Consider the following 21,245-nt stretch of genomic DNA (forward strand, 5'->3'; position numbering starts at 1 on the left):
CAGCTGATTATTCAAACTTGCTCGATCATTTTGCTTTGAGACAAGACTAGTTCTAGTACAGGACAGTAGAAGCCATTGAAATTTATTCCAGGAGCAACCAAAATTTTCCAGAGTATACATTTGCCTTCTCCCTTGACCAGGAATTGCTTCATTATTGTAGTTCACACATTGTCTCTTGTATCTGCATCATCACCTTGGTGTACCTGGTGCATTAGGGATAAATTGGGAAGGCATGTGTCACTCTCCACTGTGGGCTCAGGGGCTGATCATCCCATTGAAAGACTTCTTGCCATCCTCCAATACAAACCACCAGACAATTACTGTGTTGTGGCTTTTAGCTTACAGATCCCTTTTTACCTCAGTTCTGTGCACCTCCTTGTCCATATCCTGTGTAGGGGGAAGAGATATGAGAAGGTTTATGCTGTCATTTTTTGAGTTCTATGCTTGTAGTATTACAAATGTATTAGTGTGGTTCTTGAGCATGGTAGCCTTTTGTCAGTGGCCTTGAGACCAGGAAGCACCTTTTTACCTTAATAAAGAATACACTTAGTTGGGGGTTTAAGTTTTGGGGCTTGCTTGTTCACACACATAAAAATTATATCAAGTGCAATGTGCTTAATTGTAGTGTAAAGCAGATATAATTTCAAAAGAAGTTGAATAGAAGAAACAATTAAAGGGAAATTTAAAGTTATTTTCTCAGAAAGACAATTATTTAGGCAGATCTTCCACTGTTAACTTGTGTGTTTTTCTGTATTTGAAGATCTGTTTCTCCAGCAATAAGCATTTAAATAAATATATGCAGATGTTTGAGCTCAGTTTACTCTTCCGTTACTTATTAACATGTTTGTCTCACATACTCATACCCCTGTTCCTAAACTTTTTACTACTTCCTAGTTCATACTACAAAGTTACTTGCTATGGATGCCAAGTTTTGTCAAACGTGTCAGTGACTTTATTTGCTGCTGCCAACAACTGCAGCTGTAAAGGGTCAGTAGAGAATTTTCTATATTTCTTGATATCTCTTGGGGAGGGAAGAATATTGATTCAGATTACAGGTTATGTTTGTAGTGTGAATGATGCCTGGCTCTGAACATAATGAGTTGAGGCTCTCAGCTGAATCTGTGCTGTTTGCAAGAAGGTGAATGACAAAACGTTTTTCTTGTCTATGTGCAACCATCTTTTTGTATCAGTGTCAAGTCTGTTGACATCTGCTTGTGATACTTTTTGTCTGAAGTCCCATAAAATAGTGTGTGCTTTCCCTTTTTGGCCTGTGAGAAGCATAGGATATGCAAGTCCTTTTTTGATTCTTCCAGGCAGGCTACTGTCTGGTATTTTTTTCAGGCTTTGTGCTTAATACTGCATTTATCTGAATGTTTGGTTCCAGGCTATCACAACTTTTGTTGTCCAGAAAAGGACAAAAGTTAGAATGACAGTGATCATATGGTGCATGGGCTTCCAGTGTTACTTCATCTCCCATTTTGTTCCTATTGGGAACAACAGTGGGTGATCCAGCTGTGGACATCAGGATGCAAGTTTTAATGCTCATCTTTGAATGCTCTGATTAGCTTGCATGCTAGACTGGTATGTGGCAAAATATGGAAAGATAAACACTAGTGCTAAAAATGGAAGGTGCCCGCATTTGGAAACAGAGCCATTTGTGAAGGCATTTTGGGGGATTTGGTCACCTCTGAAGCAAGACCATCACAGGGCATGTGGTGTGGAGAGGGCAAGTGCTGCAGCAGCCACTCTTGTTGACGTTCAAAGGCAAGTTGTTCCCAAGCTGTTGATTCTGGTTTACTTTTAGTTAAGTACACACTGCAGAGCAGACTGGCTTAGCCTTGGAGAGAATGCCATAAACCACACAGCATGGATTGTGCTGTGAGTTGCACAAATTATGGTGTTTGGGCTGGCTCTGGGATGAGCTGCAGTTGTCTTGTCTCTGGCCAGTGGTTGATTACTGATGCAGGTAATCAAATTTCCAAGAGCAGAGCAGAGGATGAGAGAGCAGCTTTTGCTGAGGTGAGAGGCAGGTTGGAAATAACTGCAGTATATATTGTGCAGGTCAGTGCAGAGGCTTTCAGCGTCATATCTACCCTCATTTGCATGAGTTCAAGCAATAAACAAGTTTCAAAGCACTTTTCATTAGACTTTTCCTTTTGAATTAAGAAATGCTAGGTAGGCACATTCCCCTTTGAAGCGATGATGATTTGACATGTGCCTGTCTTGTTTAGGTGGAGGATGTGCACCATGCCCAGAGCGGCATTCTGCTTGGGCTGCGGGGTGGCGGTCCCTCGGCCACCCTCCCCTGATGTGGGGAGAGTGACCTCCAAGTTGTCCAGCAGTTGGGTGTGGTGGCCAGGAAGGGTGAGGGACAACACAACCTATTTTTGCTCACTCTCAAATTAGGACTGCAGCTTGCCCACTGATAATTATAACCATCTGTTATGCTTGTGTGCATATGTATGAAAAGTTCTGTACCAGCCACGTCGACATATACTGCTGTACCAGCCACATCCACATCAGAGGGAGGATGATGGTAATTAGGAGCTCAGTTTTCATGGCTGGCTTCCCTTCAGCTGAAGCAACAAACATAGAATAACTTGAATGAAAAAGCAACATTTACCCGTTTTTAAAAAGGTGTTAAACTGGAAAAGTTGTCCATTCCCTGACAAGGTTGTTGCAGAGCTCCTAGCCACTTCATTGTACAGAATGCTCAGTTCTATCCATTCTTAAAAGGTATTTTCAGTTATTCATGCATTGATTTTTAAATCTATTAATGTTTATTTACTTAAGCAGCGTGTTCAGTTGTAGTTTTTTAAGCTTCCAGTAATTAGATAATTTATCTCCCTCGAAGTCATGAGGGCTCCCAGAGGCAACTAGCTGATGTTTGTGCAGTATTAATCAATAATCACCAGAGGGGTTTTTTCAAATTCTGTTTGCAGACACAGGCACTTTAGTATCTAGGTCAGTTGCTCTCTGTGACTTGTTTTTCTAGGTTTTTGCCTATTTGGGTTTTTTTTCTGAGCACAGTAAAACTCCTTTTGGATCCAGTGCAGTTGCTCTGTACCGTGTTGCGATGGTCAGCAGGAAGTGGATGTTGCTGCAGGTTACAGTGAGAAAATAGCGGGGCACACTAAAGTCCTGGTTGATTAAATGCACAGACATGATTCATACACTTTGGTAGTATTCCTGCTCAGGTGTCCTCTAACATTGACACAAGTTGTAGGTGAAGGCAGAGAAACAAAGGAAGATCGGTAGAAGCTAATAGAATCATAGAATCACTGATGTTGGAAAGGACCTCCAATGTCTTCAAGGCCAACCTTTGACTCAATACTACTTCCATAAATATCACTAAACCATAGTCCCAAAGTGTTTACTAATAAAGTCAAAACCTCATGACTGGTTTCTTAAATGGAAAAAGTTGGACACTGTGTGGAAACTGAACCTAAAAAGAATGTATATCATGGACCCCTACAATATCCTGGACAGCTCAACAGCCTTGGTCTTCAGCCTGTCATGTGCCTTGTTATAAATTAATGTGGGCCGTGGACTTAAAAAAACCCAGACAATGGTACACAGAAACTGTGTCAGTAATTAGTACCATAAAACATGTATATAAATACAGTACATGTCCATTTAAACTAAGCCCTTAGTTATTACACTAGCCCCTAGAACCACATTTATCCTGGTCTCGTCTGCAATCCAACTGTGCCTGCATGGTTCCTCTCCAGAGGCATCCAGTGCTGTAGAGCAGTCCCAGGTTTGCAGGATCTGCTCTGTGGTCACTGAGGAAACTGCTGTTTATTTAATTGCTCCACTTTTACAGTAAAGAAATCTTAAAAGTATGCTGATGAGTCACAGTGGTTTTCACGCCTTCCCGTGCTACTGGGCAGATGGGGAAAATTCTTGCCACCAGCTCTTTCCATGGAAGTGTGGAGAGCAGAGAACACTGTTGCTAAGAATGCATGACAAATGTCTATACATAGCTACTTACCTCCATAATTAGAATGTTATGCTTGCACACATCAGATAATGTTTTCAAATGCAGTTCAAAGTGAGTTCCTGTCTCCAAGCATTAATTACAGCTTCCATTTCACATCTGTTACTAGAGAGCAGCAGACAAAGATCTATAAAAACACAGCAGGCTTTTAATTGGAAATCTAGTGAAATTTATTTATGGTGATTGTTATTTCTAAAGGCTGGTCAGTTATATAGATCAACAATTGTCTACCAAAGGAAAATTATCATTGTTTTTTATTTGGTTTTCTTTTTTTTAAATATGTGTTAGTGGAAAAACATAGCTGTAATGACATGAGAAGTAAACAAATGCCATCAGTTGGTTAACCAACCTTGCTTCTGACTTCCTCCATACTGCATGACTTGTGGAACTCCTAATAGTTATAATAACAACAACAATAAAGAGTGCTTGTCTGAACTTCGTCCTCACAACTGAAAATACTGGGGTTTTAAAGGTGCGTGTTTTCAGATCTTAGGAAGTATTTCAGCCTGGGGTGTTGTGATCAATGCGATACCATTAAAAGGGGAGCTTCTCAGAAAGGTGTGTGTCGCTGAATGCACTATGATGCGTGCCACAGCTACACAAACATTTTGCAGTGTGTGCAGTGGCTGCTACATGTGCGCAACCCCTGCACAAACACATTTATATTACGGGTTGTAGCACATTAGGTGTTCTTGGTAACCTGCTGGGTGTACACACTGCAGTGAGGATCCTACCTGCTAGCATTCGTGGGCTGCTTTAGTGAGATGGAGAGGGCGAAGAGGTCAAAGTTTTATTAAAACATGAAAGCTTCTCTTTCTATTCTGCTCTGTACCAGTATTTTTTTTCCTTGGTTGGTTGGTTGGGGAATAAATAATAGATGCACTGACAACAGGGTCAATTCCTGTTGACTTCCGTGAGTTTTCTATTTGTAATACAAAAGCTCTAAGCTGTATTTAATGGTAACTTTATATCAAAAGCTGTGAAGTAAAAATTTTATCATTGTGTGCGGATTTTGTCATTGGTGATGGTATATATTGCTAATGTCTTCCCAGATTTGAAGGCTAGTATTCATGTTGTTTTCTCCACACCTGTATTGCATGTCACTTCTAACTCTATAAGCTGAAAACAGAAAGCAGACCAACACGCAAAATCTTAAGAAAAATTATCAGTCATTTGCGCAAATGCCAACAGCAGCTTAGTGCTGTTCAGTCAGAGCTTTTGCAAACCGTGCTGAATGCTTCTGCATGCATTACTGCCTCACTTGGAGGTAAGCTTTGGCTCCTTTCTGCAAGGTCTGTTGTTCCCAGTCCAGCAAAATCATTGAAAGGAGGGCAGGAATTTGGGCTCCAAAACTTAGGGCCCTTACCTGACACCAGCATACGTTTCCTTTACGTGAGTTAGGCTTTGACTGTAAAGTGAACTGCACAAAATTTACTGTTTGTACTGCACTGTCCAACTGTCCTATACACATATTCCAGCAGTTTAATACTAGAAAGGCTACAAACAACCCATTTAAGTTGGGAATTAATTAACTTACTTTCATTGCTATTGTTTATCTGTGTAAATGGACTATTGATTCATAGCCACGCTGTTATTTTTATTTGAAAAGAGGTGGTCCCTTTCTCACAAGCAGTTTCAGCTTTTTCCCTTTGATGTTTGTCAGTCTCTCCTTTCACAAGCAAGTGGAATCCAAAAGTTCCATTTAGCAGATTTTTGACAGTTAATTCCATTTGCCATCTTATTCCTGATTTCTCGACTGACGGCTATTTGGCAGCAGTTCAGTGCCATCCAAGTAAGTACCTGGCATAGACTTAGATTTCAGTTATGCTGGCTTTTGATTTCTCTTTTCATGCTCTGTTAAAGAGTAATTCCTGCTCTTCCTGCTTTCCTCCTAAAAAAAGCCCTTTCTATAGAAGAGGTCTTCAAACATTAAAGAGACAAAGGAGTTATGGAAATATGGATATCAGTATATAAAACACTTGCAGGCAGAATTAAACGGATCTGCGAAGCTTTATATAAAAACATTTTTCCAATGTTCTAGAGAGACTGCTCTTTGGTTCATGGTTTTACCAGCATTTTTGTTTTCCTCTGTGTGCATTTTCTCTGAAAAGCCCCTTCATCTCTCCAGTATGAATCCATAGGAAGGAAGAAGACCATTTTTTTCTTTTCCTTGCTGGAGGGTAAATTAGACCTCCAGACAGTTTTGAAAGACTCATTTGAGCATTGTGCAATAACAAAGCAGGAGGAAGAACTAGTGTGTGGCCACAGGCCATTTGAAATGAAATGACGAGCCATGGGGTCTCTGCTCTTTGTGGGGCCTTTTTTGATTTGAGCTAGAGCTCGCCTGGTTAAAATTGTGCACACAGATTGCTACAGTCTGAAGTGCACACTTACTTTCACATGCTGTATTGCAGCCCATGAAAATAACAAAAATGAATGTCTCGTTCTGATCAATCATGTTTGTGTTCAGGAGGTCACCGCCTCTATCTGCTTGGCAATGGTGAAGAGGGAAATTCTTCTGTAATTGTATATATGAAAACTGCACAAAAGATCATTATTCTGACCCAGTAGATAGGACTGCTGCATGGTAGAGATTGCATTGTATTAGTCAGCGAAAAAGTGCAGTAAAAACAAGGAGACTCGGTGCTTTTTATACGGGAGAAAAACTGCCAGAAACCTGTCAATATCTTTAAGAAGGAAAAATGTCTATCTGACATCAGTATTACTATCTGCTGTGCTGGTTTTTACCTTTGGCTGTAACAGTGCTCTTTTATCAACTTTTCTTTATATTGGTTTCGTAATTCCCAACTGGATTGGTTTTTGTGTGGATTCAGGATAACATTTGTAAGGTTCCCTTGAGTAATCCTCATCCAAATGGAACAATCTGTTCAGTAGGAGAAAATGAAGAGAAAAATAAGATGAGATTAAGCTGTGGGTGTTTCTCTTAACCAGTGGAGAGTTCTTCACCATCTCTGAACCTTCTGTGGAGTTAAGCAGAAAGGTGTCTGCCTCCATGCAGTTTTGGGTATTTGCATTGGCAGCTATGGTGACCAAAACCCAGTTTTTAACCCTTGAGAAGTAGACCTAGACAGTTTCATTTAGCTTCCTAGGACAAGGACTCAATGAATGTGCCAGATTGAAGCTGTAGGGAGTGAAAGGAATCTCTTAGTTTAGAAGTTAAGGTAGCTGGGTTACAAAGTACAAGTTTTTCATGAAGAGGTAGCATAGCCTTCGCCCTTGGAGTGGCTTGGGAACAGGATGGTGTTGCCTAATGCTGTTGCACCAAGGGAAGCTTTAAGGTCACATTAGCTGGGTTGAAGGGTCAACTAACAGACAAGGCTGCATCTAGGAGGGTGTCCTGTTGCCCAACAGTTGCCTGTGATCATCTGAAATCACATGTTTTAAAATAATCCAAAACTATTCCAAAATCTTCTTGAGAACTGTGCAAGTGGAAATAAGCATAAAGCCTGGCTTTGAAAAGGTCTTGGTCTGTTATGCCTTGCTCAGCACAGAAGGCAAAAAGGCCAGCAGGAAGGTGGTTGGTAGGAGAGGCTGCTGCGGTTTCCATTGTGGACTGAAGGACATGAAAAAGTGCAGCTGAGCAGTGTGAACATGCCTGAGAAGACTTTTCAAAAGAAAATACACTTTTCAAAAGCAGTGACAAGGGGAACATGTAGTAGGTGGGTCTTGGCTGTAGGTAGCTGCCTGTTGACAATTGATCTTCTTAGTGAAATTCCATGCCATGTTCTGGTTCCCTTCTAAAGGTCCTCTCCTATGGGTGCTAACTCTTGTATTTGTAGTGTGGCCAGTGTGTTTACAAACAGCTCATCAATCCTACAGCTGACCTTAAGATGAAAAAAGGACACTTTAAGGGTCATAATGTTGAGTGTATTGACAAGGGACACAGATAGAGAAAAGCAAAGCTAATGTAAATTTGCGTGGTTGGAAGCTCACCCTGAGTCCCCAGACATGGTGAAGACTGCAGGAGCCCAAGCATGTAAAGATGATTATAGAGTACGGCATTTCCATCTTAGAAATGGCTTGACTGGTTGAAAACATTTAAAATATGTAGTTTTAAAAAACATTGAAAATTGTAGTTTAGTACTTCACTTTGATTATGGTTTTTAAGAAAGAAGCTTGGCTTCAGACAGGAGACAACTGGATTCTGTCCCACTGAAATTAGCATGGGACTAGCTGAAGGACGGGGTATACTTACCACAGTGAGGATAAATCGAGGACCTAGCATGAATGAGGGCATTAATTACCATCCTCTTTATGGCATACCATCGCCCCTTCTTCTGCCTCCCCTAAAAAGCACACCAAAATGTGGCCCAGTCATCTTTCTCCTTTTTCTGCTGATGTGTATGTGCTAGACGTTTGGCTGTCTTTGCCTCAGGATAAACTCAGCCCTGATTACCATTAATCCCTTCTCCTAAGAGAGCTGGGAACCACAAAGGCCATACCTGCAGTGTGGAGCAAACCCTTCTGTTCCCAGGTTTTTCATCCTGACACCGTAACATTTGGTGTTGAAAGTGTAACGGAGCTTGATGGCTATTTTGTAGTCTTTTAAAAGTCGCCTGCCACTGCACGTTCTGTGAAAACACTGGTTTTGTTATTTGGTAATGTTACTGTAGCCGTGATGATTTAAAGGTAAGTGAGACGCAGAATGTGTGGAATGGTGATAAAAATCTTTTCCCATGCCTTGTGTAAAAGTAACATAGAAGTATCTTTGAGGTGAGCTGGTTGTACTGCAGTTTTATTTGAAGTTTCCTATATATTAAGGGTAAGCCCAGAAAGTAATACTTGTTGAATAAATTGGCAGGTCGATACCAATATCCCCTTTTTTAAAAAATACTTTTACTTTTCAGACACAGAATCAGTTCCTTAAGAGACTCCAGGAGAGTCAGGAGTTGTTCAAAAATTATCCAGAAACATATTTTTTGAGGCATCTGTAACCATGCTTTTCTTTCTGTAATAACATAGATTTTTCATCTAAAGCAGAAAGGCTTGAAAGTGCTCTTAAGAGAGTTGGACAAAGTCCTCTTTCTCAATGTTAATATCTGTAACAAAACATCTTAATTTCTGTATTTTATCTATTCCGTCATTTCTGGTTCCAAGTTATGAAGAATATTTTGATTTCTGTTGGCAGTAAAGAAACACAATGATAGAAAGAAATAGAGTAATGCAGTCTTCTTATGCCTGTTTTAATAGTGCAAGCAGTTTTGGTTTTGGTTATCATTGTGGATCAAAGATTTAGCTCAGGAGCAGCACATAATGCCCTTTAACAGGGTCCTTCAGGCTGCTTCTGCCTTGTCTCTCCCACTCTCCCTGTAGCATGAAATATGGAAAGCCTAAAAAAGTGTGTGTCCTTCCCTGCTTCCCACTTTTTATTTATTTATTTATGAAAGAAGGAAGACTGGGATGTCTCAGATGCTGGAAGTCTGTGAAGTACAGAGAGGGACACCTTGATGTAGAAGGTGAAAGGTCATGAGAAAAGCAGTGTAGGATAGGTTTAATGACCTTACATGGGAAAAGCGAGCTTGGGTAAAATACAGATGTCATAAAGGATCCTTAGAAACAGGAAAGTTATTGTGGAGAAGTTTTGATATGAAAGGGAAGAAGTAGAAGGTGGATGGTTGCTGGATATGGAGCAAACCTGAAAGGCTACACCCCAAAATTCTAAAAAGTGTCTGTGAAGGAGAAAAGATGAAAAGCAGGGTGGCCCTGGTGTATTTATTTATTTATAGGACTAATGAAGTGGTCTTCCATTAGGGCAGTTTTCTTTTTTATTGCTTTTTCATTATAGAGAGTCTGAAAAGAAATTTGAGGAGGAAATTTCTTACTCTACTTTTTTTCTTTTTTTCTGAAAGCCTTTTGTACAAGAGAAAGAAAGACATTTCAAATTTTATTTTGTTCATCCATTGCAAACTTGTTTCTTGTAATTTTAAGCTAACTTGAAAAACTGTATTTTGATCAATAAAACTTTTTACATAATTTAGATTTGTTTGGTATCAAACTGAAGTAAATTTATTGTGTCTTCATTTAAAAAAAAAACCCAAACACCCTCTCGTGTTAGACAGGACTACACTGACCATGTTAAGTTTTGCTAGAGTATTTCTGTGGGTATCAGCAGTCTTTGTGAGCTCTTGAACCTTGTTAAAGAACAAATTGGTTTTCAGTGTTTGAAGAACTGTGGGATGATTTCAAGACAGAGGCTCAAAGCTAATCGCTATCAGAAGGCAACAAGTGAAACAAAAAACGTTCAAAGAACTGATGAAAAATTGCTTCCTTTCTGAAGTACATCTTTCATTTTGTCTTGCCTTACTGAATGTCTAGCTGAGAAGATAGGATTTGAACTTCTAGTTTTGAAAGTCCTTGTAGAGGATCAGCAAACCATTGTTTTTCCTTTCTGCTGAAAGGGGGAGCAGGACTGTCTGTGGCTTGTGAGCAAAAGTGTTTTAGGAGATGAATTAACAATGTAAAATTTCAGTAAAAATTTGAAAGTGTAAGAGGAACCCAACCTTTAATATGGCAGTCAAAGTGCTGCATTGGGGTTCAGGCTGAGTAACTCAACTTTCATTTATTCTTTGGCTTAAATAAATATATTAGCGGTGATCTGATAACAAGTTGTTGCTGGTTTAGTCTGTACCAAAGTAGTTCAAGAGTTTGTGTGCGGTTCTGTGTGAAGTGTTGAGTCAGTCATGTAACAGGGAATATTAAACTGCCCTGTTCAATGCCATGGATTTAAGGGGTCAGGCTTGTAACAGGAGTTCTCACAGTATATCACTGAAAAAGCTCTCCAACTATTTCAACTGGAAATCTTCAGAACTCCTGTGTCCGCTTGCTAGTGCTCTGGCAGCATTTCTCATATTCATAATTGCTTTGGAATGCTTTCATTCAAATAAGTAATTATTGACTTCCAGAATCACATTAGAAACTGCAAAGAACAAAAAGAAAATTTAGGTTACTGTCTTATAAGCAAAGTGGAAGTGTCATTCTTATGTGAAAATACCTGTTCTGAAATTTCACCTGCTTTGTGATGTTGCCATAATATAGTAATTTAGAGATCCTGCTTCTGACTGTTAACCCATGTAGTGTGCCATATGATGATGTCTGGTGCAGAAGTAGCATTCAGGAGACAACACATGTCCACTGAGCAGTCCTGCATTTTTTGTGTATTTTTGCACTGGTTTAATCTGCTGCTAAGGTGCTTGCATTTGCCAAACCAGAAGGTCTGCCCTACAAGAAAGGGGTTGTGTCGTGTGGCTGCTCAGAGTTCCCAAGGGAAGGGCAAGTGGAGGAGCCTACAAGAAAGATTGAGAGGGGATTTTTGCAGAGGCATGTAGTGACAGGATGAGGGGGAATGGCTTCAAACTGAAAGAGAGTATGTTTAGGTTAGATATTAGGAAGAAATTCTTCACTGTGAGGGTGGAGAGACACTGGAACTGTTTGCCTAGAGAAGTTGTGGATGTCTCATCCCAGGAAGTGTTAAAGGCCATATTGGATGGGGCATTGAGCAGCCTGTTCTAGTGGAAGGTGTCCCTGCCCACGATGGGGATGTTGGCACTAGATGATCTTTGCTCTCCTTCCAACCCAGGCCATTCTGTGATTCTATGAAATTGGGAGGTGGCGGCATTCTTCTTCAGGGGAGTACATGTGCCCTTCTCCCCTCCCCCAAGTCCCTAACTTTGGGGCTCTTAGAGGTGCCAGGGTAGAGTCTAGGATCTACTGCTTATAAAATATTGCTACTACTAAGGCCCTGTGATAGGTATTGGATGGGATAAGTAGTAAGCCTGGAAGTGATGTAGGAAATGATTCTTGCAGCAGCAGATCTTGCTGCAGTTGAGTATCCCAGAGGCAATTTACAAAGACTTCTGGAAGATAGGTCTTTTAATGTGAACTTTTAAAATAATTGGAATAGTTTTTAATAACAGTGCTGCTTCAGCCCATTGATACTTTGCTGAACTACCGTGGGTAAAGGCAGAACTTTTGCTTGGGCCAGCTAACTCCTTAGTCCATGCAGATACCTGGTTGTGGGTGCTCCTGGGTTGGACTGTGACACCCAGTAGGTGATAAATGTGATACACTGTGTCTGTGAAGAATATACTTTTTTTGTGATACTGCCTTGGGATGAGGAGGTTGTTTTTTGAAGTCCTGAGTTTGTTCTCTCTTATGCCATTATAATTTGGTGGCAGTGTGTGCACGCATTTAACTTGTCCTGCAAACAGGTAGTACATACTCAAAGCACCAGAAAACTGGAACCACAAAGCTGCACCTTTGTTAGCAGAGGTTGTGGTGGTTCACATTTTTGGTGAAAGAAAAAGACAGAGAGAAGGAATTTTTAAAATAGTGACATGTCCTAAGCATTACTCCATGAGGTGATTTAGAAATTGCTTTCACCAGTATCATTTCTGCTGTTCACCAGGTTTCTTTTATTGCCTTAACACACCGCCTGTTTCTCTATTATACCTTATTGAATTACAAGGCAATGAAGGCAGCTCTCTTTATTTAATAAACTTTTATTATTCACAGTAATGACTCATGTTCTGGAAGTCTTTCTGTCCCTTTAAAAAAATTGTGCTTAAGTCATGTGAAAGACTGCCCATCGTAAATGCATGATGAAGTGGGCTGCTGTCACCTCTTCTGGTATTTACTATTTAGAAGAGGAGAAGCAGGAAAAGTCACCACGTGTAGCCCATGGTGATGCAGTTTTGCCAGTGCTTTATCATGGAGATACTGTTCTGTCAGGTATTAATCATGCAGAAACTATAGAGTGGTTATTTAGTTATGAAATTAGATGGTATCGTATTTCATGGGGTTTTTTTAATTTACGCCTTTGTCATGGCATCTGTTGTGTGTGCCTCAAGTTACTCTTTTCAGAAGTCTTTAGCCAGATTTTAATAAGGTAAAGAAGAAGATCTGTAGCAGTCTGTTTTATTGGTCATACTTGCGCTGTAGTCATGTAATTAAAAAAAAGAAGCCTCTTAAAATTTTGCCTGTGCAAGCTGTGCTGAAATATGTATCAAACAGAGGAAGTTTGTTTTCAGAGCTTTCCTTGTTACTTATTACTTATTTAAGAAACCAAGAGGGGATGATCCCAGGAAATTAACCTGTTGTCTCAGTGCTGTAATTGCCCTGCGATACGATCTTATGTTGAAATGGTATCTCTCCTCTAAATGAAATCTTCTGAGCTGTTGCACAGCATGAGAGGGTGGGGGGGGGGGGTGCTATAAAACATACAGATTGAAAGTTCACCACTCTGTAAAAGGTACTGGAGTTACAGTGAGGAGGGATATTCCCCTTACTGCTAATAAAATCGTCATGATTTTGAGGACACCACAGCAGTTCCCTTAGCAAAAGCTCTAAGCTGCAATTTGTGTCGGGCCTGATGGAGGGTGAGCAGGTGGATAATGGGGACTGGAACAGCAGGGTAACAGTGAGACAGGAGAGCTGATACACAGCGATAATTGCATGTTAATTGAGGAGAAAAAGAGGGAGGCAGATAGATGCGGGCTGTAAATGCTGCAAAACCAGACTGATAGAGGGGAAAGGAAAGTCTGGGGGAACTGATGGTCCCTGTGTCTTAGTGAATGCCCTGTGGGGGCCTGTACAGAGAAGAGGGAGGCTGCGGGAGGAGCATGTGGGGCTGCCTTTCTCTGGTGTGCAAGATGCTGCTCCCCTTATCCATCCCTCTCTGGTTAGGGTGGAGATGAAGAGAGCCCCAGTCCTGCTGTCAGCTTCACAGCTGGTTTCTGTCAGCGACTAGAGGGTTGACTGCTGGTGAGGCATCTCTCTGTGCATGGGGGCTGTGTTACAGGGCTGGAGGCTGCACAGCCTGGCTCTTCACCAGTCCAGAGCAGGGCTGTTGAAGCCAGGTGTTAGCTTCCTGCCTGCAACTGCAGAAAGGGCGTTTAACAAAACAAAATTGGTATTGCAGCAGTAACGCTGCACACGCCATACAAGATATCAATTAATTTCACATGCCCCAGAAACTGTGGAGATAGCATGCTTAATGTTATCTCCTACCTCACTTAATCTGATTTTATTTGAAAAATACGTTGAAGTGGATAGAGGGTGGGAGAGAAATTGAACACATTGTGAACAGACTGTTGCAAATGATCAGGTTACCTCAGCCTAATGAGTTAAGGCAATGGGAGAGGGCATAAGCTGCTACCTGGGTGGTTTGAAGCAATGTGCTCTTTAATTGCAGTGGGATAGAAATTAATGACTTGACAGCTGCTGTTCTGCATCAAACTAATAATAAAAAAGTTGCGGAAACCCACTGTTTTTGGAGCATCTGCCGGTTCACACGCTTTTCTTGGAGCCTGCTATTCTAAACATAATGGTCCCAGTGTCTACCATAATGCCTGATACTTGTTTTAAAAGTGAGTAGCAGAGAAGGACTTGGATACTCTACATGGAAATGCAGACTTTTCTACCATTACTTCAGGCACAGCCAGGTTTTTAGTTAGTTCAGCAGTCCCATGAGAAGCAGCTGTAGGCCAGCGCTGACAGGCATTACCATGCAGCTGTAGGCAGCATTAAGGCAGGGATTTGTACAGTCAATAAGCTCAGTGTTATAGGTGGGGTAAGCCTGAGAACATGACAGAGGTGGGAACAACTTTCACCCTTTTGTTGCTTTTATTGGAAAGGAAGAAATCAGGGAAAACTGCTGGCCACCTTTATCTGAAGTATTGTTATGGTTTTGCAAATGCGTATTTTTTTGTCTATCATTTGAGAAGAGTGTTGATCTGTTCCACCCCGCATGTGGTAACAGCTCTGGGGGTGCTGTGTGCTTGCAGACCTACATTGGTTCGATAGTTGCCTCCGTGAACCCCTACAAGAGCATCCCGGGCCTGTACGACTGCGCCGCCATGGAGCGATACAGCAGGCACCACATGGGAGAGATTGCGCCTCACCTCTTCGCCGTGGCCAACGAGTGCTACCGCTGCCTCTGGAAGCGCCACGACAACCAGTGTATCCTCATCAGGTGAGTGGTGGCTGCAGCTGCTTTGGGTACCCCTCATGGTGAGCCTTTCAAGGTGATTTGGGAGCGTGGCTATGGGCCACATGGGGAGAACTCCAAAAGGTAGCAGGCTTTTAAAACAGCACAGTTTCAAGAGAGTTCTGAGCTGGCTCTGTGTCATTCTGTGGACCTCTAACAAAACGTTGTTTTTTCTTATGCATCTTCCAATGTCACTTAGTGAAAAAAATCTATTGTAATTTTGTGCATTTTTTGGTCTTCCCACATCAAATGTTTTATGTGTTTTCCCACCAGTTTAAACATCTCTGTGCAGCTCAGTAGTTTGTCACCACTAGACCCTGATTCCTGTATGGAGAGGAAAAGAAAAACGTAACCCACCAGCCTTGAGAAATGCAGTAAATAAGAATAGCAAAAGAGAAACCCCTCCACATTTCAGCCACTTATTTCTGCCTGATTAATCTTCCTTGCTTAATCTTGTTGTGCTTTAATTTAATGGTGATTTAATAGCTTCCCGTTTGAACCACTGTTTCGCTGGTATTCAGGATCTGGCTGTGGCCGAGTGTGCGTTAGGGAGCAGTTGGCATTTCAATAGCTTTTCACTGCTTTCAGCTCCTCCTTCCCTCTGGCTCCAGAAGAGCTGAAAACGCAGCCAGCTCTTTTCCCATTCCCTAGCCTGCCAGCTCAGCTGCGTTGGCTCACACACAGGCAGGGAGACCAAAGCCTTGCCTGCCAGATCGGGAGGAGCAGCTCACTGGTGATGGCACCAGTGACCGGCCTCTGGGCAGGGGGTGATGCTCAGGGGGGTGAGAGAGCTTGTGTTTCTGCTTCCTCTCCTCTCTTGCCTTCACAACATTTCTGAGATTAGGCCTACTTGGCATCACCTGCCTGCACTATGAGGTTACGTGTGCAGAGCTCTTCAGGCACAAGTTGACATGATTTTGGCTGTCTCCTGACCTCCCTAGGAGGCCTTGTGGTGGCTGTAGGACTGACACACATGGGGCAGACAGTGGGACAGAGAGGGGATGAGGCAGAGTGAGAGCAGCACCTTTTCCAATAGGCAGTTTCTACTGACATTTCGGCTTTTAGGCCAGGTTGCAAGGCTTCCTGGATAAGAGGGGGATTTGGTGCATGTAGTTCAGCACCCAAGCCATTGTCAGAAATGTGGATTAGCTGCAACACAGCCAGGCCTGCATGCAACTTTCTGCAGGCTCTCCAGTCTCAGTGCCCACCTGCTCTCACCACTAGGCAGATTCTGCCTGGCAGTGAGACAAAGCTGAAGAGTGTGTTTTTTCAGCTTTCTTTAACTTTATTTCTCCTTCTTATTATTTAATACGTAGTTCTGTACATATAAAGATGGGTCCAAGTAAGAGTCCAAGCAAAATGAAATGCCCAGAGATCTTTTTTCATGTGACAATAGCTAGCCTGGAGTCATGGTTTTGTGTTTTATTGCCAGACAGTTACTTGTGAACAGCCTGTGTACACAAATTTAGGGAACCAAAACAATTTCTGGTGGCCATTGGTATTTTTGCCATTCTGTATGAGCCTCAGTATTTTACCTTTCATTCCAGTTCCTCACAAGCTGCCAAGAGGAAAGCAGGTTATGTCCTAAAATGGACATAAGCAGAATGTGATGTTCCAGGGGAGTCTTCAGCATTCTCTGCTCTGTAAACCATGTACTTTGGTACAGATAAGCCATAATATGGAGAAGTTTTGTATTAGGAATCCCTTTTAAAATTGTTTACTGTGGTCATGGATTGAAACACTGATTTGTGTAAGTTCTGTGTTTCAGGTAAGTGGCACACAACTTTAGAAGGGTATCTTGATACTGCAGAAATTGAGGAAATGTACAATTTTAATTAAAAAAAGTCAAATCTGCTTTCCTAAAGGACTATTATCTGCTCTGTCTGTGAAGGACTCAGAATAGGATTTTTTTAAATTACTGAAGGTTTCCCTGGCCTTCATATGGTTTAGGAAAGTCCCTGTGGTCACATACATAGTTTAGGACATAGAAAGTGGAGGTTTAACAGTGTGCTTGGTAAGTTCAGCATCCTGGTCATTCCTGCCTCTTTTACTGGCTTAGAATTAGACATTGCAACAAGTCACTGTACTGTCACTGTAATTTCCTTGGTTACTACTGGCATTTAAAAAAGAAAATAGCCAAGTGGAGCTGTTTAGTGTCTGAATTCAGAAAAACATTCTGGTCTTGCATTTAATGTAAGAGATGATAAAGAGGGAAATTCTGTTGCATCGCGAAAACACAGTAGTTAAAATGAGGGAATTATTCGGGTAGGTCTCACGTTCTGATTGGCAGTTTGAGCTGCTCCTGACCTTGGGATCTCAGCACTCTGCAGCAAATTGTAAACAGCCCCACGGAGGACGGCGCTTGGAATGCTTTCTGATGATCCTCTGGACTTGAAGTGCCCCCTGCTGGCCCCCAGAATTAGCTCAGCTTTGGTTTGGAGCTGCTTTCTTCAGGCTTTGGGTCCAAAACCTGTGAAAAAGCTTCTAGTGTTTTGCAATATTAATATTGGGATATTTTTCTGACTGGGGTAGGGTGAGAGGGTGAATTTCAGAACACAAATTAAAAACTGTCATCACAAAGACTCAGAATATGATATAAATGTGATACCATTTTTTTCTAGTATAACCGCCCAGGTCAGAGGTGAAAAGGAAGGAAATACAGAAGAGATGATAATAAGCAGAATCACCCAAAGATGCTTATTTATTGGTTTGTGTAACATGCACAATTTCTGTAATTTTAATTCAGGATAATGCTGCATAAAGAGGACTTAGCAGCCTAAAATGTCAACAAAACGGCACACTGAAGAAGCTGTACACAACTGGTGCATTAGAATATATACACAGTTGTGAAATGGTGTTTTAACTCTCCCAGGCTAAAAAACTAGAGTTTTTCTGTAGACAAAAAACATCTGCATCAATGAATTCTCAGTTTCATGTTGGTCTGAACCCTTATCACAGGGTCCAGTTTCTTTTAAAACAGGAAAAGAAAAAAGCCCACCACCATGTTAAAAAAATCCTCTGATTTTTCAGCTGGGTGCCTCAGGAACATGAAGAAAGCCCATCTTATTTGAGCAATAGCCAAACAACTTGTCCTGATGTAGGAAAGGGGCTGAGCTCCCCCATGATTAGCTGGAGTTCACAAGTTGGGACCAAGTTCAAACCTCCACTTCTTTATTACACAAATAGTAAAATATCTTTAGGTTTGTTTTTTTAAGGTGGTTTAGTCTGTGCAGAAGCAAACACATGCTCTTCTCTCAGATAAAATAGCAGCTGATCCACTTCAGAGCACTCCCAAAGAAGTGTAAAGCAGTTGAGGGAGCAGCAACAGTTGCTTTGTATGACATTCAAGTCAGTGCTGTGAGTGGGAAATCACTGTCTGATAGCAATTTGTTCTCTCTGTTATCATCTGATGGCCTGAAACTTTTTGTTGTTGTTTTTCAGCTTGAAGATCAATGTGAACCAAACTCTTTATTTGGGACCCAGACCTGTGATGGATGTGATGTCCTGACACACCAAAGTTCAGACGTGCATTTGACAAACTATATTTGCTGTTTGGCTATTGCTCAAATAAGGCAGACTTCCTTCACGAAGGGCCTATTTTATCTGTGTGTGTCTGTCTTGGGGTTTTAAAGCCCCAAAAACCTCACTTGATGAAACTTTTAAAAGGACTTACAGTTGTTCACGTACTCAGATGCATGGGAGAAATACTGACAAGATATTCTCCAGAGGTCAAAACAATAAAAAACTTTACTGTCAACTGCAGAAAGTCAGAAACTTTTGCAAAAGTTTAGAGCAGGATTCCATCAACATAAAACAGCATTAACTTAGCCCATTAACTTAGCACACTCTAAGCTCATCCAATTTTAAGTTACACAAAACTCCGAGAAGAGGGAATTAGAGGAAGAAAGAGAAAGAGAGAAAGGCAGAAAAGATACAGAAAAGAACAAGTATAGCTACCACTCCCGGTTCCAGCAGTGTTCAGCTGATAGGAATTCCAAGAGGAGGTGGGGTCAAGACATGTGCTGGCCTCCTGTCTCAGTTCAAGTACACTTTGGCCTTCCTGGGACCTTCCCCTAGGTGGGGCTTCTGGTTGTTTGGCCACTCAGGAGCTGGGTTAGGAGTTCCAGAGGTGGCCATGGACCAGTGCCTTTGGTGTGCCTGTGATTAGCAACCACTACAGACAGTTCTGTCTCTTACCCAGACAGAACAGGGAAATGATTTAGTGCTATGTCCTTCAGAATGAGGAGTCTCTCTCAGTGACCCCTTTTTACGCTGTGGCAGTCATGAGTCCAGGCTGCTGTGCCCTTAGCACGATGCCCTGCATAAAACAAGTCATGGAGAAAGTCTAAACATCTTCTAAGTGGGGGCCTTTGGGGCTGCTGTCAGACTTAATATGTTCACAATCCTGAATGTAGTGATGTGGAACAAGCTGGGCACTTTAACTCATGGGCTGGAAAGGTTGCACTAAAAAATTCACCCTTTTACTGACCTTGTAGGTGAAAGCTTTCTAAGGACTGAAGATTGATCCCACATAACTGTAAAAGTGGATAGAATGGAGTGGTTACTACTAAATGAGTAGAGAACAGTAGAGAACATTGTCTAAACCCATTCTTTGGATGGATCCAGACTTTGTGTAACTGAAGGTGGTTCAGAGGAAAATTTAAAAAGCAGTCAGAAGTATAACATGGGAAATGGCTAACGGAGACAGGCACCTTGAATTTGGAGCACTATCAAGTCATGCACAGCAGAAAGAGCACCAGGATGAATTGTTGGTTTCCCCTTCCAACATGAGAACTAAGAGGTATCACATGAAGCTAATAGGAGGTGGATCTGAAAAAACAAGGCTTGTTCCTTTGCTTTTTAAGGGAGTATGGCTAGAAACTCATAGAAGATAAATCCATTCAGGGCTACAAGACACAGAAAAAACAGATTCAGATCAGGAAGCCTCGGAACAGCGAATAACTGGAAGCTGGAAGAACACAGAAGGGAAGTATTGTATGTCTTCCATGGCATCTCCAATTAGCAGCTGTGAGAATAGGACACTGGGCAGGTTCAGAACCAAACCAGTTCTGAGTCCCTCCTGTTCCAAGAAAAAATCAAGAGCGTATAATTGTGTGTAATGCCAACTGTACCAGAGAGAGGTGCAGGAGGTATTTTTCCACTGGCTTTGTGTATCTCACTTGTTTTATGGCTCTCAGTTACAGTGGGGTACCTTTCAGCTTCCATAGAACTACAGATTCTCCAAAGGAGGGGACTGTGGGTGGGGGCAGAGGAAAGATGGTGTTAGTGAAAGAGGTGATGTCCTCTTAGGTGTCACCCTGTGCCTGCTGTTGAGCTATACATGTGGCTCAGAGAGAGAGAATTTAGGCGGGAAGAGGTGCGTATCACTGGATGATGTATTGCACTAGACAAGAATAATGCAAGGGTTTGTGAAATTTTCTCAAAACTACTAGTAGAAATGTTTTTTATGGTGAGTATTAAATGCAGGAATATTAAATATTTGTTTCTGGGGCAGAGGAGATGAGTGAGGGCCTGCAAAGAGAAAAGGAAGGAATACTGAAAAGGCCAGACGTCAAGGGTAAAATTACATAAAAAAACACTACAGAAATTTTTTTTATGTGGTTTAAATGTAATGGATGTATCACACTTGCTGGAACATACTGGCGGTAATGAAGATGTCTCATTATGTTTCCTGAGTGTCTCTTCCCTAATTTTATTGTTGACATTCATTTGCAGGAAAATGTCATGCTGTTTTCTTGGGTGGTACCTTTCTTCTTTGCTTTTTACTAGAAAGCGTCATTATACTTTGTTGTAGTCTAAAATCAGTGGGGTCATTACTCAGCAATGGCACAACATAGAACTGTCAAATTATCTAAGCTTGCTCCACATGCCCAGTTGTGCTCCATCAAAGTCAGTGACAAAATTCCCACTTGCTACAATGGAAAACGTGAAGTAAGACCAAAATATCCCCTCTCTCTTTGGGAGTAAACTGAAATTAGGTACAGCTTAATTAGGAACTAGGCCACAGCTTAGGATACAGTGCTATGTCTCAAGATGAAGAGTGAGAAAACTAGACAAACTTTACCCACAAATTGTATTTCTTAATGGCTCACAGTGTGTGTTTAGGCTACATAATTGAAGAGAAAGGATATTGGGGAAATGAGCCAAATTTAAACTTTCCTTTTTTAGAGAGTTGGTTTTGAAGAGAAACTGAGTATATTGCCTTCTGTTTGTATCAGC

At 41.5% G+C, this 21,245-nt stretch overlaps 1 protein-coding gene across 1 annotated transcript in view; it reads left to right on the forward strand.

The window, feature by feature from the left end:
• Nucleotides 1–21,245, forward strand: part of MYO10 (myosin X) — a 163,305-nt gene that overhangs the window by 74,978 nt on the left and 67,082 nt on the right. Inside the window, exon 4 of the mRNA XM_039549820.1 lies at nucleotides 14,803–14,990. Within this exon, the coding sequence (XP_039405754.1) occupies nucleotides 14,803–14,990 (188 nt within the window). The remainder of the gene's footprint in view (nucleotides 1–14,802; nucleotides 14,991–21,245) is intronic.

Source organism: Corvus cornix, chromosome 2 (assembly GCF_000738735.6).
Source record: "Corvus cornix cornix isolate S_Up_H32 chromosome 2, ASM73873v5, whole genome shotgun sequence".
Lineage (NCBI taxonomy): Eukaryota > Metazoa > Chordata > Aves > Passeriformes > Corvidae > Corvus > Corvus cornix.